Genomic DNA, 15,012 nt, shown 5'->3' on the forward strand with positions numbered 1-15,012 from the left:
TTTAAAATGTATTTTTTTTAAATAAGAAAATATTTTTACTGTCGTATATAATTCTTGATGTGATATATTTAGATATAAATATATATAATAAAAAATAAATTTATAATTAAATAATATAAAAAAAAATATTAAAATAATAATATTACAAATTATGCATAAAAAATATGGATGGTGAATCTATTATTACCTTTTAAACAATATCAAATGGAATGATCATTTTATAACAGTGAGAAAAAATTATTTCAGATAGGACATTCTGAAATGTATATGTATATACTTTAGAATATATTTGGAATGATGATTTCACTGGTATGAATATATTTAAGAATAAAATAAATTAAAATTTCAAAATAAATGAAGGTGGAGGAAGAAAAGAATGGTTTAAAGGAGGGAAAAAAACTTCATTTCAGTCACCTATCCCGCAGGATACATCCATTAAAAAATCAATTTAGGCTTTGAAATATACAGTTAACATAATTTATATCCTCGGAAGAAAATAGATTTAATCACAAGAACTTTATTTAACCTTTTTATTCCAAAAAATATCGAAAAGAAAATCTTTCGATACTTTTTTATTACTTTAAACGAATCCTTTATAAACTTCTTATTAAAAAAATACTTTTACTAGTTGCCATTCTTTTAAGTATCATTTTACTTATTTTTTTAATCCATATAAACATCGAAATTTAGCATTTAATATTTGTAGAAAAAATCAAATAAAAAACTCATCATATTATAAATCTATAAAATATTAAAAAAAAAAACAAAATCTCCGCTATCGAGAAAACAAATAGATCGCTAACAAAAAGAGTCTTATATGAAGATTGTTTTGAAGAAAAAAATGACGAATCACATAAAAAATAATTTTTAGAGGCAAGAATTATTAATCAAACCTAAACAAATTTTTATTTGCTCTGCTGAAAATAAACATCAATTTGACCTTCAAATAATACAATTTATAAATTTTATTGATATTCTATAATTTTTATTTTGTCTAGGGAGTTAAGTGAAAAGGTGAAAAATGGAAAAACAAAAGAAAAAATGAGTAAAAAGTGAAATGATTTGGAATGAGAAAAATGAATAAAAAGATATTTTTTATTAATAATTTTATTTTTAACTATTTACAAAGAGCGGTTTAACCCAGTTAGAGCCTTAAAACAATCACAGTGATCCTCTGCCATGCTCGTTGAATGCAGCATTTGTGAAATAGAAAAAAAAAAAAAACTTCGTGGAACATTATAACATGTAATTTGTGAGATGCCATCCACATGCTAGAAATTGTTTTACAAATGAATCAGCCAAAGTAATAATAGTTTAATTAGGAGGATAAGTCAACCAAAATTTCAAACAGAAACAGATAAATTTAACAATCCACTTTTACAATACTTTGTGGCTAAAATACATAATAAAGCGTGAAATCAATACTCAAGGCACACCGTTTGAAGAAACAGTGACAGTTAATCATCATCCTCGAGAACACTTCGGCGCCTCTGTATCTGAAATGACAAAAAAATAACATGGTAAATACTTCAGAAAACGATAACAGAAAATATAACAAATATTCTACAACTTACTGTAACTTTTGTCTGCCTTGCGGTTTGATTGTTTATCTGCTCCAGCAGTGTTATGAGTCTTTCCTCCGAAACCTACATATGGCACGAGTGTGTTATAGGCATGGTAGATAAATTGATATTTGATGAAGTTGTTATGATGTTATATCTAGCAGGGTAAGCCTCGGCACAACGATAAAGTTGTTGCCTTGTGACCTCACGGGGTCCATATCTTGGACCAAACGCCACTAAGTGGCTGCCTCATGCATTGGGAATCCCTTTATACACTTATACCTACCTAAGTGATTACCACAAGAAGCTACACTAATATTCCACCTGAGTAGCACATGAAAGATTAGAACGCTAAACCTAATTAACAGTTGTTACTTGATTGCATAGCACGCAATTATAGATTGAGGACCTATTATCAGTTGGTAAAAAAATAAATGATACAACTACAACTTCAATGATCAAACAAAAATATATTATACAATAAAGTATATCAAGTTTAAATTAATAATATTGTCAATAATTGGCGCCAAGAACGGAAGACTCAGCAGAAAACAAGATCCAACATACTTTTTCAGTTATCTGGCCCATTTGAGCAGCTCTCAGTATAACATCTTCAACACCCCTTGCTTTCTCAGGTTTCACCAAAGCAATTCGAGCAACTACATATAAAGAAAGATGAAATTTGAAATAATGCAAGAAATCTAATCATGTCAGCCCAATTAATTGACCCTAAACCTTAATAATACCAAGATGATGATTAATGAAGTCCAAAAACAAATCAAAAAGCCAATTAAACAAATAAATCCTATTACACCTTATGCATTGCATACAACACTATTTTTCCAATTACACACTACATTATTTATTATTTATTTTACAAAGTAAAACTATAAATTCAACTTCAATATCCACCAAAACGATACGGCACATTCCAAAATGCAGTATTAAAATCTTAAATGTACAGAGAGGGGAAAAATTTGCACTGTAGGTAGCAACTCCTATCATCCTATGACATCCTCACAAGGTACCTAGCAGGAAGTGCGCACACAGGGAAAATAAAAGAACAGAAGGTTGATGGATAGCGAAAATGCAAGAAGTTGCTACTTTTCATGTAACTGGTACCCGAGCAGTCTTGAAAGATAATTTTGTTTTGGAAGATGGGGACTTAAATCCATCTATGATCTTGAAAACACTTTATAAGATTTCCAACACTTCGTACGTATCTTGGATGAAAACTTATTTAGGCACAAAATCTACTAGTTATACCCACGTATACTAATACCTTCTTTCAACAGTGTTCGTTTTGGTATATAATTTGCAGGTAGACTTCAGTCACAACAAAATATATAGAATGAAATGGAACCACAACGTCTAGTAAAACAAATATCTTATATATTTGTTTTATGAGTGTGCATATATTGCGTAGATAGTTTGTATTCACAATACCAGATATCATACAAATACTAAACACACAAAGTTTAAGAAGACAATACACCTACAATATATAACATCAATAAAACCACCCCAACATGGGTCTCTAGATTCATAGATGCATGCACGACTAAGAAAAGAATTGAAATTTTGACATATACCATCACAAACCACAAAATATTAATTTTTATCTTCTACCAGCAGTACAGCACAAAAGACATTCTTGTACTTTTTAACACAAACATTCACCAATGTTGTAAAGGAAATAGGAGAATCATTCTTGTGCATATGTTCACTAAGACAGCAAAATTGCTTACGCCTTTCTCGCGCTTCAGCAGACAATATCTGACTAAGCATCATCTGTCTTCGTTCCTCCGCCTCCCTAAATTAATTGTTGTTCAACCCATATCAATAATCAGTTTTACTCCAAGTGCAAGAAAAAGAAACACAAATAAAAGACGCCCAAGTTTGTGAGGCAAAATAATCAGCTTAACACAACACAAAAAAAAAAACTATATTCATAAACTAACACCTCTTTGCATCATCCTGAGCTTTTTCCTGTTCAGGGTTCTGTTGATTTGCCTACAAATCAGCAAAAATAAAATAATTACACGAAAATTATCAATCTCTAGAGCGAAAAAAAAATAATAAAGTAAAAAGCAATTATCTCTAACCCCGCCTCGGCGACCCATAAGCTCCTGCATCCTTCTCTGTCTAATTGCTTCCAACTCAGGATCAGCCTGCAGCAGAAAACAATTAATTAATTAATTAACTAATAATTAATAATAATTAAAATTTGCAGAACCGAAAAGTGTTGGTAAAAGATAGTTTTACGAGCGATTCCATTGAGTATTTTTGTTGGAAGAAAAAAAAAAGCGCAAAAGGCAGAAGAGAGTAGATAGATTGTTAACGATGGAATGAGAATTGGGAACGTACCATTTGATTGGGTGTGCAGAAGAAACCCTAGCGAGTCTCTGATGATGCAGCAGGAGGAGGAAGAGGAGTTCGCGTTAGCAATAAGCGGTTCTTTGTGAATGATCAAATCGGATTGTTTTAAATCCTGATATAATTTTATTTATAGTTATTTTAAATAATTAAAATTTAATTTAGAGATATACTAAATGATAGTGATAAGGAATAATGTATGATTACATATCTAACTGAGAATAAAATTAGAGAATGGTGAGAATCTTTCAAGATATTGAATATAGTTATTATAACTTTTTTTAATTTTAAATTTTATATAATTTAAATATTTGAAAATTTTATTATGAATCTTCTTGTAATGTTGTGGATTTTCATCAAATAAAATATCTATCTTTTATAATATTAGATCTTTAAAAAAAAATATGTTGATAGATACAGAAAATAAGTTTATGTTTTTTCAAGATAGAGTTATAGCTTACTTCTTTTTCTTTTTATTAAAAGTAAGTTATGTTGTTTATTTTGCTGAAAAAAAATGTGTTTTTTAATTTACACTACAAAAAAATTATTAACTCCATGTTTGCTTCTATGGATGTAATGATTACAGGTCAAGAAGTAAGAGGATATCAACTATTTGGATCTATGGTTGTGTGGGAAAGAGAGAGGAAGGGGATATACATGTAGAGGGAAAGTCATGTCAGCATCCCTTATTTTCAAATTTACTCTCATTTTTCATTTGAATGTATTAGTATTTAAAGAAATTTATTGTACAATGTTTAATATATATATATATATATATATAATATTTAAAATGAAGAAACAAATCATCATAAATTTTAAGAAAGTTTTAAGTTTGTTTATTATTTTATAAAATATAAATTATATAAATAATGATAAACCAGTATAAAAAAATATAGTTAAATAAAATTTTCTATTTATATATTAGTTATTAGAGTAAATCAGGTTATACTTATTTTTTAAGTTCTAATAAAATATTTTATTAAATGTGATTGGATTCAGTTTTGTTTAAATAAAAGAATATACTATATCTAATTAACATTGAAAATATTATCTGGGTTGGATCATGGACATGACCAATACTAAACATTTTTCATTTTATTTTATCCTTATCTTTTATTATAATTTTTTATAAAATCCTTTTCTATGGTTAATTAAGTTATATTTTTGTTGTTGTAGTATTTTTTAGATTGTTTTATTGTGAGGTTTTTAAATATTTAAAAATAGTACTTTTCTATTTATATAAAATGTGATTTATTTTTAAATTTTATAGTATTTAATATTTAAAGAAATTATTTGAAGTTATGTTTTTATTTAATTTGTTATTGTATTTATATTAATATATTTATATGTATAGTTATTATGTTTATGAGTTATAATTTATTTATTATGATCTTTTATGGGTTTTTTTCTATTGTTAATTACGTTATATTTTTTTGTAGTATTTTTTATTTTTAATTACTTCAGGGTTTTTAATATTAAAAAATAATATTTTTTTATTTATATAAGATTTGATTTATTTTTCAATTTTATAGTACATGTTTAATATTTTAAAGAAATTACTTGAAGTTCTGTTTTTATTTAATTTATTGAATACATATTTTTTTTCTAAATATACATATTTACATTTAACATATTTTTTTTATATTTATAATTTTTAAATCTATGAAATATGTGAAAGTTGTTCATTTTTAAACAAAAACAACTCATTTTATTATTACTTTTTTTAATAGGCAAGGGTAAATCTGTAAAGTAATATTTCACATCTTTAAAAAAAATTAAAATTCTTTCACAACCATCACATTACTCACAAACTCCCATAAACTTTTCTCAGACATCCACCCTAACATACCTCAATCCAAACACTCTCACTTTCTTCACACTTTCCTCACACATCCATTCCCTCAAATCCTCACACATCCCCTCCCTAATCCAAACAGAGCCTAAATGTGTGTTTGGATTAGGGAGGGAAGGTGTGGGGATTTGAGGGAGTGGTGTATGAGGATGTGAGAGGAAAGTTTGAAGAAAGTGATAGTGTTTGGATTGGGTATGTTAAAGTTGATGTGTGAGAAAAGTTTATGGAGATTTGTGAGTGATGCGATGGGAAAAAATATTTATTGTTCACAAATATATCTTCTCTTTCTCTTCCCTACAAAAACTCTGGATCCAAATAGTTGATATCCCTCACTTGTTTTCCTCTAAATAGTACATCCATAGAATCAAACAAACCTTAAATAACAATCAAATTTAGAGATTAAAATTAGTCACTATATTAATTAAAATAACCTCACTTTGTCATTGGATTGTACAATTTGTATCCCCCATGCTTATATCCAATGAAAATGGTCTTCACTGCCTTATCATCCAACTTTGATCTTGTTACAACTGGTGGTATCAAAAGCTAGTCTGTTATCATGAACTCTACCCAATTATCAGTCTCTATCCTTGATGGAAAAAATTACAATCGGTGGTGTGTACAAATGAGAGTTTTGTTTGATTATCATGAGTTATGAGATGTCATTGAAAGTGGAGTGTCTGCATTAGCTGCTAATGCAACTGAGTCGCAACGAGTAGCGCATCGTGACTAGAAGAAGAAAGACAATAAGGCTTTTTATCTCATTCATCAAGGGATGAATGACGAGACGTTTGAGCAGATAGAAGGGGCAACAACTGCCAGTGAAGCTTGGACAATTTTGTCAACCAATTATAAAGGTGATGATAAGATCAAGAGGGTGCGTCTTCAAACCCTAAGACGCCAATATGAACTGCTGCAGATGGAAACCACAGAGACTATTGATGTCTATATAGATAAAGTTATTGCCTTGACAAATCAGATGAAGACCAATGGTGAAACACATTCGGAGCAGGCAAAGGTGGAAAAGATTTTGAGGTCTTTAACTCCCAGATTTGAACATTTATTGCCGCAATTGAAGAGGCCAATGACATTTCAAAAATGACAGTAAGGTTATTGTCTAGTTCTCTACGAGCGCATGAGCAGCGGATGAATGACAATAAGATTGGAAAACCAATTGAACAGGCTTTACAAGCACAAACCTCAATTGGTAGCTCCTATCATAAACATGGTAGCTATTTCAACAAAGGTCGTGGCCACAATCATGGAGGCGCTTGGCACAGGGAACGTGGTCGCGGAGGACGAAGAGTCATTTATAATAAATCAAATGTTGAGTGTTATAATTGCCATAAACGTGGCCATTATGCAAATGAGTGCAGATCAAAAGGTGATAATCATGTTGCCAATTGTGCTCAAGAAGACAGTAATCACATACAAGATGAAGAGGATCATACAGTACTAATGGCAACCACATCAAATGAAACCCCAAACAATCAGACTTGGTATTTGGATACAAGTTGCACAAATCATATGTGTGGGGTCAGAAGGAGTTGTTTTCAGATTTGGATGACTCATTTCACACAAAAGTGAAATTCGACGATGGCAGGTTTGTTCCGGTGACTGGAAAAGGGCAAATTCTTATCACATTGAAGAATGGTGATCACAGGTACATCTATGATGTTTTCTATGTACCTGATATGAAAAGTAATTTGTTGAGTATGGGACAACTAGCTGAGAAGGGTTATGAGATGCACATAGTTGAAAATAAATTATCAATTTTTGATCAAAAAAAGGTAATTTGATTCTTAAAACCTTTTTATCAAAAAACCGCATGTTTCCAGTAGATATTCAAATGGGTGATTTCAAGTGCTTGAATGCAATAGTGAATAATGAATCGTGGTTATAACATTTACGCTTCGGGCACTTAAATTTCCAGAGTTTGGAAAATCTTTCCAACAGAAATTTAGTGAATGGTTTACCCCATATTCATTACCCTGATCAATTGTGCGAGGCTTGCATTTTTGGAAAGAATCACAGGACACCATTTGTTAAGAAGCCTTGGCGTGCAAAATTTCCTTTGGAGCTTGTTCATACAAATGTTTGTGGCCCGATGAACATATCATCAGTCAGAGATAATAAGTATTTTTTAACCTTTATTGATGATTTTTCAAGGAAAACCTGGATTTATGTATTGAAAAGCAAGGATGAGGTATTTCACTACTTTAAAATATTTAAAGCATTTGTTGAAAGAAAGAGTGGTAGACAAATTAAGATGGTGCGTAGTGATGGAGGAGGTGAGTATAAGTCTAATGAATTCAAGAGGCACTATGAAGAACTTGGGTTGCAACATAACATAACTTGCCCCTACACACCTCAACACAACGGAGTTGCTGAGAGAAATAATAGAACAATCATGGACATGGCGAGGAGCATGTTTAAAGCGAAAGGTATGCCAAATTATTTTTGGACTGAGGCCGTAACATGTGCGGTATATTTGATAAACAGATCACCCACTCGGAGTGTTCCTAACACAACTCCGATTGAGACATGTAGTGGATTCAAACCCAATGTGCAACACTTGAAGGTATTTGGGTCAATTACTTATGCTCATGTTCCCAATGCAACAAGATCAAAGTTGGATGATAAGGTAATGAAGACCATTTTCATTGGATATAAGCATGGGGGATACAAATTGTACAATCCAATGACAAAGAAGGTGATTATTAGTCGTGATGTTACATTTGCCTAAGATGAGGAATGACAATGGAATGCAACAGCTAAAATGGATTAAAAAAACAATATATTTACGTTTTGAACGATGATGTGGAAGATAGAGTCACTCTTGAAGCACCTACTCTTGAAGCACCTGCAGTTCAACCTGAAGTTGCAACTCCAATTGTAACTATGATGGAGCGACCAAGAATGCAACAACGACAACCTGTACATCTTCAAGATTGCGAAGTAAATCTTGATGATGAAGTTGATGATAATGGAGATTTGGTTCACTTTGCTTTTCTTGCAGAATCAGAACCTGTGAGACTTGCCATGCCATTCAACATCCCAAATGGCAAAAGGTTATGAATGAAGAATTGATGGCGATTGAGAAAAACAATATCATGACTCAAATTGGGAAGGTTGTTCCAAATCAGAATTAAGGGAGAATGTTGGTTATTAATTCAGATTTTATTATTATTAATTCATATTTTATTACCCTTAAACTATTTTACCATTATATTGCATTAATGGTCAATTTACAGGCCCTCTTAGTATTCCTAGTTGATAGCTTTCAGTAATTGTAATTATTATATATATGATTGAGTGAATCAAAATAAATAAGATTATTTTTGCAATTTTGTGCAATTACGTTCAATCAGTTGCTACAACCTTTTGTCTTCTCTTATTTCATTCAATTAGTTCCTACAACTATATTAATTAAATTAATTATTATTTAGAGACTTACAAAACTATTGATATCTAAAGTGATTTTTATTGTTAATAAAAAATTATAAAATTGTTTCTAAATTGATATTTAAATTGGCTAGGTTTTAGTTACTAATATTATAAATTTGAAATTAGTCTCTAAAAGACTAATATAGACTAATTAGAATATAAGTAATTAGTATTTTAGTAGCTAATTGTTAGATGACAATTTAGAAACTACTCTATAAATTTTTATTAATAATAGAAACTACTTTAAATACCAATAATTTTTTTAATTTATAAGATGAAGTGTAATTTAGTTAATATATTAACTAATTATTTTTCTCGTCTCTAAAATTAGTTTTTATTTCACAATATTCATATAGTGTTAACTAGGTTGTATCAAGTCTGACATTTTTAAAATAAAATAAAATAAATTAAAGTAAAACTTTTATAAATACCAAAGCAACATACTAAAGATGATACTAGACATGATAATCTGATTAATTTATGTAAGTATAAACAATAATTTTGATTAGTATTATTATATTAGATTACTTTAACCAATGAAAGCAATGCATGTGTCCACTTTTTTCTATAATAAAAAAAATAATTTTTATCATAATTATTAAAATAAAAAACATTATTGAATTTATTACAAAATATATTTATAAAAATAATTATAGAATAATTTTTTTAAAAATTTTATCATAGATAATTTTCTATTATATGTAACACTGAATCCCACTATGCTTATCAATTTCTCTCCCTCTCCCTATTCTCTTCAATTTCTCTCTCGTATCTCATCTATTTCAATATTTGATCACGCGATGAGAAGTCAGGTACATTTCTATCCAATCAGATTTTCAAATAGAGTAAGTTCATTCTTACTCTAAAGATCCCTTATTATCTGTTTTTTCTCTATGATTTAGTCATCAATCTTAGTGGGGGCTAGATGAGAAAAGTGTTTCTCTCAACTTAATTAAGCTCATATTAAAATTTGGTAATATTTGAATAATTTGCTTTAGGTTCCTAAATTTTGGAATGATTCTCTTGTTTGAGGTGGAATTTCAGCTAAGGGAAACTAACTTTAATTTTCAATAGTATCCTAGGCTAGAAGATCTGAATATGGAGGGGACGTAGTATCAATATTCAATTTCTCTTGCAGGGATGTTGTTTGTTTATATATTGTGTTGTTTGTTTATATATTATTTAAACTTGTAAAAAATTTAGATTTTGATAGTTTGGAAGTTAAATATTGTCTTTGATATTGGAAATGTTCTTGAATGTTATGAATTTTAAAATGTTATGTGATTGAATGATATGTATTATATATGAATGATGAAAATTGTATGAAGTTGATGTCATACATTTGAGATAATATTTGGGATAATGTATGAGTTGTTGTTTGATGGTACATTAAGTATGAAAAACCTATGTTTAACAAAGATCATCTAGCTTCACTAGTGATCTAAGTCATATAGATTAAGATATCAGGTGGTGAGAAGTTGACAGGGAGTTCATACACATTGGGTCCCGTTGTAGACACTCGGTATTGGACGTTTGAACTTACTCTGATAATTTCTTTTGGATTCGTTGGTAATCTCTGGATCAGGTGTTAGTCTCTAGTAGGAGCATACTTAATGAGTCTTCCGGAAGACGATGGATTCATGTGTAGTAAATGAGATTGAAATGAAATCCAATGATTGTGATTCAAAATAGATCCATGTGTGGTCTATATGAATGATGTTGTTGATATTGAAATTTTATATGACAATATTTAAAGAAATGTTTATAAATGATTAGTTTGATTGGTTCTTGTATGAATTAAATATGTTATGGAATTTCTTTTCATTAGCTTACCCTTGTTTTTCTTGTTGTGTTGTGAACTGCGATAATTGTAATACGTACACAAGTATATGATCATACAAGTATAGGAGAGTCTTGTTTTGAACCTTACATTGTTAATATTTGTATTTCTACAAGTCATAATTTTGTAATTGAAATATTTTGAAAAACTCCTAATAGAACTTATATTGTAATAGTTAAATGTATTTTCTAGGGTGTTACATTAAACATAATTAATTGAGTTTAAAAAATAATTACAAAATTTAAAAGTAACAAATAATAAAATAAATTATATTGATAAAATTAAAATTAGTAATAAATTATGTACACTAGCAAAAATTACAAGAGGGGTCTATTTAGCAATAGTTATAGATACTTTTTTTTCTTTAACTATCAAACATATTAATTTATATTATATAAAATATTTAAAAAGAGAAATCTATATAAAAATAAAAGTTAGTGTCTAAGTTTTTTTTAATCAAATTTGTATGCAATTCTAATATATTAGAACCTTACTAAGTAATCATATTTAAAATATTTAAGTCAAGATTTACCGATGTAGAAAAAGAATACCTCACGTTAAATATAACCTTAAATATTTCTTTTAAATATAACCTAAATTCCAAAGAAAGTTAGCGTAACACAAATCTAGTTTTTTTTTTATAAAAAAATGTGTGATAAATCTAAATTGTTCCTTTTTTTAATTTATAAATAATTAGATTATATTCAAAAAAAAAAATTATGACCACTAATATATAATTATGTCTTAATTATATGAATTAACAATATATATGATCAAAATCTCAATCTCAAATAAATGAGTAGTGTAATAAAATATGTGCAAGTTGTCATTTTAAACTCTTCCTTCATACTTATATAAATTCTAACTTATACAAAACAATGATGAAGTAAAATCGGGTTATCATCATAAAATCACATTAAAAAAGATACCAACTAAGATATCTAAATTTCATTTCTTTTAGTTCATTTGATTTTAATGTATAAGTTGAACTTTATTTATGCATAAAGAATGAAGAATTTGTTGGTTTCAACCTCCTTTATCAATGAAGACCTTGTGTAGGTCAAAGTCATTTCAAGATTAAAAGATCAAGTGATGGAGATTTTGTTCCAAGAAAGTGTTGATATTGTTTATGTAATAGCTTTTAGACTTTTCAATATGTTGTAAGTTGTTATTTTACTTTGATTATGTAATGGATTAAAATGTTCTTATATTTGTTAGAATTATAAGGAATGACATTTTAATTGATTCAAATCACTTACAAGTTTATTTAAGTTGATATTGTGATACAATTTTTTTTTTCATAGGGCTTCACTCAATGGAAGCCCTTCTAGAAATTCTCAAAGGCCTAAGATTTCGATTCCTAAATGTTTCTTTATCATTTTTCAATGTGTTTGTAAAAATTTAAAGTTGAGTATATTGTTTTGGCCAATATGCTAGATCAATTAGAAGTAAATTTTTTTTAAATGTGAATCAATACAAATCTTGTGTCTCTCTTTCTTCTTATATTCTCTACTATGCATATTACATATCAATCTCGTCATACATATTGCATGTTATCTTAAACTGTTTTATCTAAGACTAGGATATGACATAGAAAGTTAGGTTATGTAAGCGAAAAAAAACTTAGTTGAGTAGAAGTAATCAGAAGGATTTGATGCAAGAGACATGAATGATTATGTTTTCTAAGTTAAACAAATTCTCATATGTTTCAAACAATCCCAAAGGCAACATTTTGATGAGTACATTAAAAGATTTTGCTTTGAACGAAGGCAGTATGATATTTATGTTTACTTCAAGTTTCTAGCAAAATGTAAGTTCATAGTATTGTTGTTGTATTAAATGATATTTTAATAGCGAGCAATGATGAACTTGAGGTTACCCAATGTGAATAACAAGTTTGAAATGAAGGACCTTGGAGTTGCTTGATATATTTTAGGGATTAAGGTTATTAGACAATGTGATTTCAAACGTTTATATATGTCGTAGGAGATTTATCTCAAAATATCCTTGAAAAGTTTGGTATGACAAACTTCAAACCTGCATCCACACCTCTTATGTCTCACTATAAGCTAAATGATGAACAATCTCTTAAGATAATTAAGGAACAATGTTATATGTACAATATTCCATATGCTAATATTGGTGGTTATGTTATGTACGTGATGGTTTGCACATCTCGTAATATAACTTTTGAGAATTAGTAGTAGGTTTATGTCAAATATTAGACGAGCTCATTGGCAAACTCTTCAATGGATTATTTGTTACTTAAAGAGATCACTTATAAGAGTTGTAGTTTTTTATGGAGCTAGGTGGTCTTCTAAGGAAGTTCCTATAGAAGGATTTGTTGACTCAAAATTTGTTGGGTGTGATGGAGTTCTCCTTACTCCTTCCATAAGTTTTTCGGTTTTGGATGGTTTAGATGATTGAAGAAGACATGGCAGTGGAAGATATGATAAAAATGGGTAATAAATTATGTGGAAATAATAAATGTTGTAGGAGAATGGTGCTAGGAAGGAGGTTAGACCAACCTTTTAGCTAACTTTAAGGCTTCTTCACTACAAAATGAAAGCAAGAGAAAAGAGAGACTTAAGAGAAATTCTGAAAATCATTTAGGTAAAAATTTATTACACAATTCAAGTATAAGAATTATACAAGAGAAGCTCTCTATTTATAGATCTAGAAGTCTCCTAAAGTGACTAGTAGAACACTAAAAAACTCTCCATTCATGGAGTTCCATGTGGCAACTTAATAACTCTCCATTGGTGGATTGTCATGTGTTAATCCAAGTATTGAAAAACTCTCCATTAGGAAATGGACATGTGGCACAAGGGATTGGAGAAGACATGCATGAGGCGCCCCATGTGCTTCATGAAGGAGAGGAAAAGTCACCTTGTGGAGAAGGAAGGAAGAGAAAAGGAAGGTGCCATGTTGGAAGCTTATGTGGCGTCTTGTGTGTGCCATGTAGGCATCCCTCTTGGTTTCTCTAAAGTCCTACAATCCTAAATTAAAATTACCCAAATATAAGGCCCAAAAATCCTATACAAAAATTAAAGATTGAAATTGAAATCATATTTACTCTATACAATTTTTACAAGAGTACAAATGAAGAATTCTTTAGAAAAATAACTTTTGATCAAAACTTCCTCTCTTTTGAGTCTGATTGTTTTGGTGGCTGGGATGGTCCTCTATCAGGGTGTTTGGACACCAAAATGTCTCTCACACGATATGTTTTTGTTGCTTATGATACTGCAATAAATTGGAAGACCAGTCTACAAAAGGTAGTGACTTTGTCAATCACTAAAGTAGAGTACATTGCCATGACATAACATGTGAAGGAAGTTGTACGACTGAAGGTTCTAACCAAGAAGCTAAAGGTGCAAGACCACTACTGTCTATTGTGATAATAACAACACGATACAACTGTTTAGGAACCAAGTTTACCATTAAAGAACTAAGCAATTTGATGTTAAGCTACATTTCATAAGAGATGAAATTGCATGAGGATCTGTGAAGGTGATAAAGGTTTCAACATATCATAATCCTGTTAATATGATTACAATTTTTTTGGTGAGGTAACTAGTTCTTTCATTGCTTGGATTTTATTTAGTTGTTTGGTGATTAAGCCTATAACAAGTTTAGTGGAAGGTAATGACTCTCACTCATAAGATTTATGTTGAACCAAAGTGGAGATTTGTGGAGTTGACTTAATAAAATATTATCTAAAAGGTTCCTAAATCATCATCATATACTAGATCGTCGAGTGTTTGATATGCAACTTTCATCATATGTGGTAGATGGTCTCAGTAGATGTTTAGTCTCTTAGTGTCTCCTGAGACATTGATTGTCTAGTGAAACTATCTAAGTGACTTTCCAATTCAATAATTGCTCACGTGTCTTCCTCATTAGTATATGTGCATTTCATATGTCATAATAAC

General features: G+C 29.5%; 2 protein-coding genes across 2 annotated transcripts; one reads left to right on the forward strand and one right to left on the reverse strand.

Moving 5' to 3' along the window:
* Positions 1 to 1,225: 1,225 nt before the first annotated feature.
* LOC137811747 (uncharacterized) lies at positions 1,226 to 4,177 on the reverse strand. Its single transcript, XM_068613580.1, has 7 exons — positions 3,930 to 4,177; positions 3,668 to 3,733; positions 3,526 to 3,575; positions 3,311 to 3,375; positions 2,130 to 2,221; positions 1,575 to 1,646; positions 1,226 to 1,496 (listed from the first exon to the last, which is right to left on the reverse strand). Exons 1-7 carry the CDS (start codon positions 3,930 to 3,932, stop codon positions 1,458 to 1,460), a joined length of 387 nt encoding a protein of 128 aa, XP_068469681.1. The 5' UTR covers positions 3,933 to 4,177; the 3' UTR covers positions 1,226 to 1,457.
* Positions 4,178 to 6,565: 2,388 nt separating this feature from the next.
* On the forward strand, positions 6,566 to 8,536 carry LOC137809432 (uncharacterized). The gene is made up of 5 exons (XM_068610544.1): positions 6,566 to 6,825; positions 7,167 to 7,289; positions 7,394 to 7,580; positions 7,724 to 7,885; positions 8,372 to 8,536. The coding sequence occupies exons 1-5, from the start codon at positions 6,566 to 6,568 to the stop codon at positions 8,534 to 8,536; spliced, it is 897 nt and encodes a 298-aa protein (XP_068466645.1).
* Positions 8,537 to 15,012: the final 6,476 nt, after the last annotated feature.

The sequence above is a fragment of the Phaseolus vulgaris genome, chromosome 2 (genome assembly GCF_000499845.2).
Source record: "Phaseolus vulgaris cultivar G19833 chromosome 2, P. vulgaris v2.0, whole genome shotgun sequence".
Lineage (NCBI taxonomy): Eukaryota > Viridiplantae > Streptophyta > Magnoliopsida > Fabales > Fabaceae > Phaseolus > Phaseolus vulgaris.

Coding starts and splice junctions, on each gene's coding strand:
- LOC137811747 (XM_068613580.1), bottom strand. Junction 2,222..3,310: donor TGCTGAAGCGCGAGAAAGGC/GTAAGCAATTTT, acceptor CTTTATATGTAG/TTGCTCGAATTGCTTTGGTG. Junction 1,647..2,129: donor TGGGCCAGATAACTGAAAAA/GTATGTTGGATC, acceptor TGCCATATGTAG/GTTTCGGAGGAAAGACTCAT.
- LOC137809432 (XM_068610544.1), top strand. CDS start 6,566: ATGAATGACGAGACGTTTGAGCAGATAGAAGGGGCAACAACTGCCAGT. Junction 7,290..7,393: donor ACCCCAAACAATCAGACTTG/GTATTTGGATAC, acceptor CGACGATGGCAG/GTTTGTTCCGGTGACTGGAA. Junction 7,581..7,723: donor CAATTTTTGATCAAAAAAAG/GTAATTTGATTC, acceptor TTAAATTTCCAG/AGTTTGGAAAATCTTTCCAA.